General features: G+C 54.9%; 1 protein-coding gene across 1 annotated transcript in view; it reads right to left on the reverse strand.

Annotated features, from left to right (window-relative positions):
* GPN1 (GPN-loop GTPase 1) overlaps window positions 1-607 on the reverse strand; it is a gene marked incomplete at its 5' end in the record, with an annotated part of 3,262 nt that extends 2,655 nt beyond the window's left edge. Inside the window, 3 exon segments of the mRNA XM_072407178.1 lie at window positions 73-151; window positions 390-427; window positions 541-607. Coding sequence (XP_072263279.1) covers window positions 73-151; window positions 390-427; window positions 541-607 — 184 coding nt within the window.
* Between the last annotated feature and the right edge of the window lie 133 nt (window positions 608-740).

Here is a 740-nt window from a genome sequence, read left to right on the forward strand (position 1 = left end):
GGAGATTTTTGACCCCATTGGAAGATTTGCAGCTCCCCAGAGGGGAAATGCCCCCCAACCCCGAGGACTCACCAAGGCTTCTGTAATAATGGCTCCTGAGGCCGACCATGTGAAGACTTCGATCTGCCCCGGGGTATCAATCAGCACAAACCTGCAGGATGGGAGGAGTGTCAGAGGGCATTCTGTAGGGTGACAAGGAAGCAGCTCCTCTAGGGCGGGGCACATGGCTGGAGAAACTCACCACCATAAAAATTATAAGGTTTGTCCTTAGGGCCCCGGGCTCCCCAGAGGGAGGTGGAATACAGCTGGGTGTTATATAACCTACAAGAATCATTACCTAGCAGCAGAGAGGACATTGCTGGATATAGGGGGAGTATTGCGTCACTCACCGACTATTCTTCTGCCTCTTCTCAATGAACTTCACCACCTACAGAAAGATTATTGTTACAACACGAGTCTGTGCCCCCCCCCAAGAAAATAATCTCCATGGTGACCACACAATGCCTATAGAGAGTGCCGGGGGGGGGGGGGGGGACTCACCTGATCAAAACGTGTAGCAAACAGGTTGAGGGCCGTGACGATCCCACCATTGGGTCCCAACCCGTATCTGAGGAAAGAGCTCAGGAAATCAAACTACGGACCGGGCCAAAACCCCTGGGGGAGGCACTGTGCAGGGGCCTCACACACACCGGGGGCCTCACACACACCGGGGGCCTCACACACACCGGGGGCCTCACACA

This window comes from Pyxicephalus adspersus, chromosome 4, assembly GCF_032062135.1.
Source record: "Pyxicephalus adspersus chromosome 4, UCB_Pads_2.0, whole genome shotgun sequence".
Taxonomy (NCBI): domain Eukaryota; kingdom Metazoa; phylum Chordata; class Amphibia; order Anura; family Pyxicephalidae; genus Pyxicephalus; species Pyxicephalus adspersus.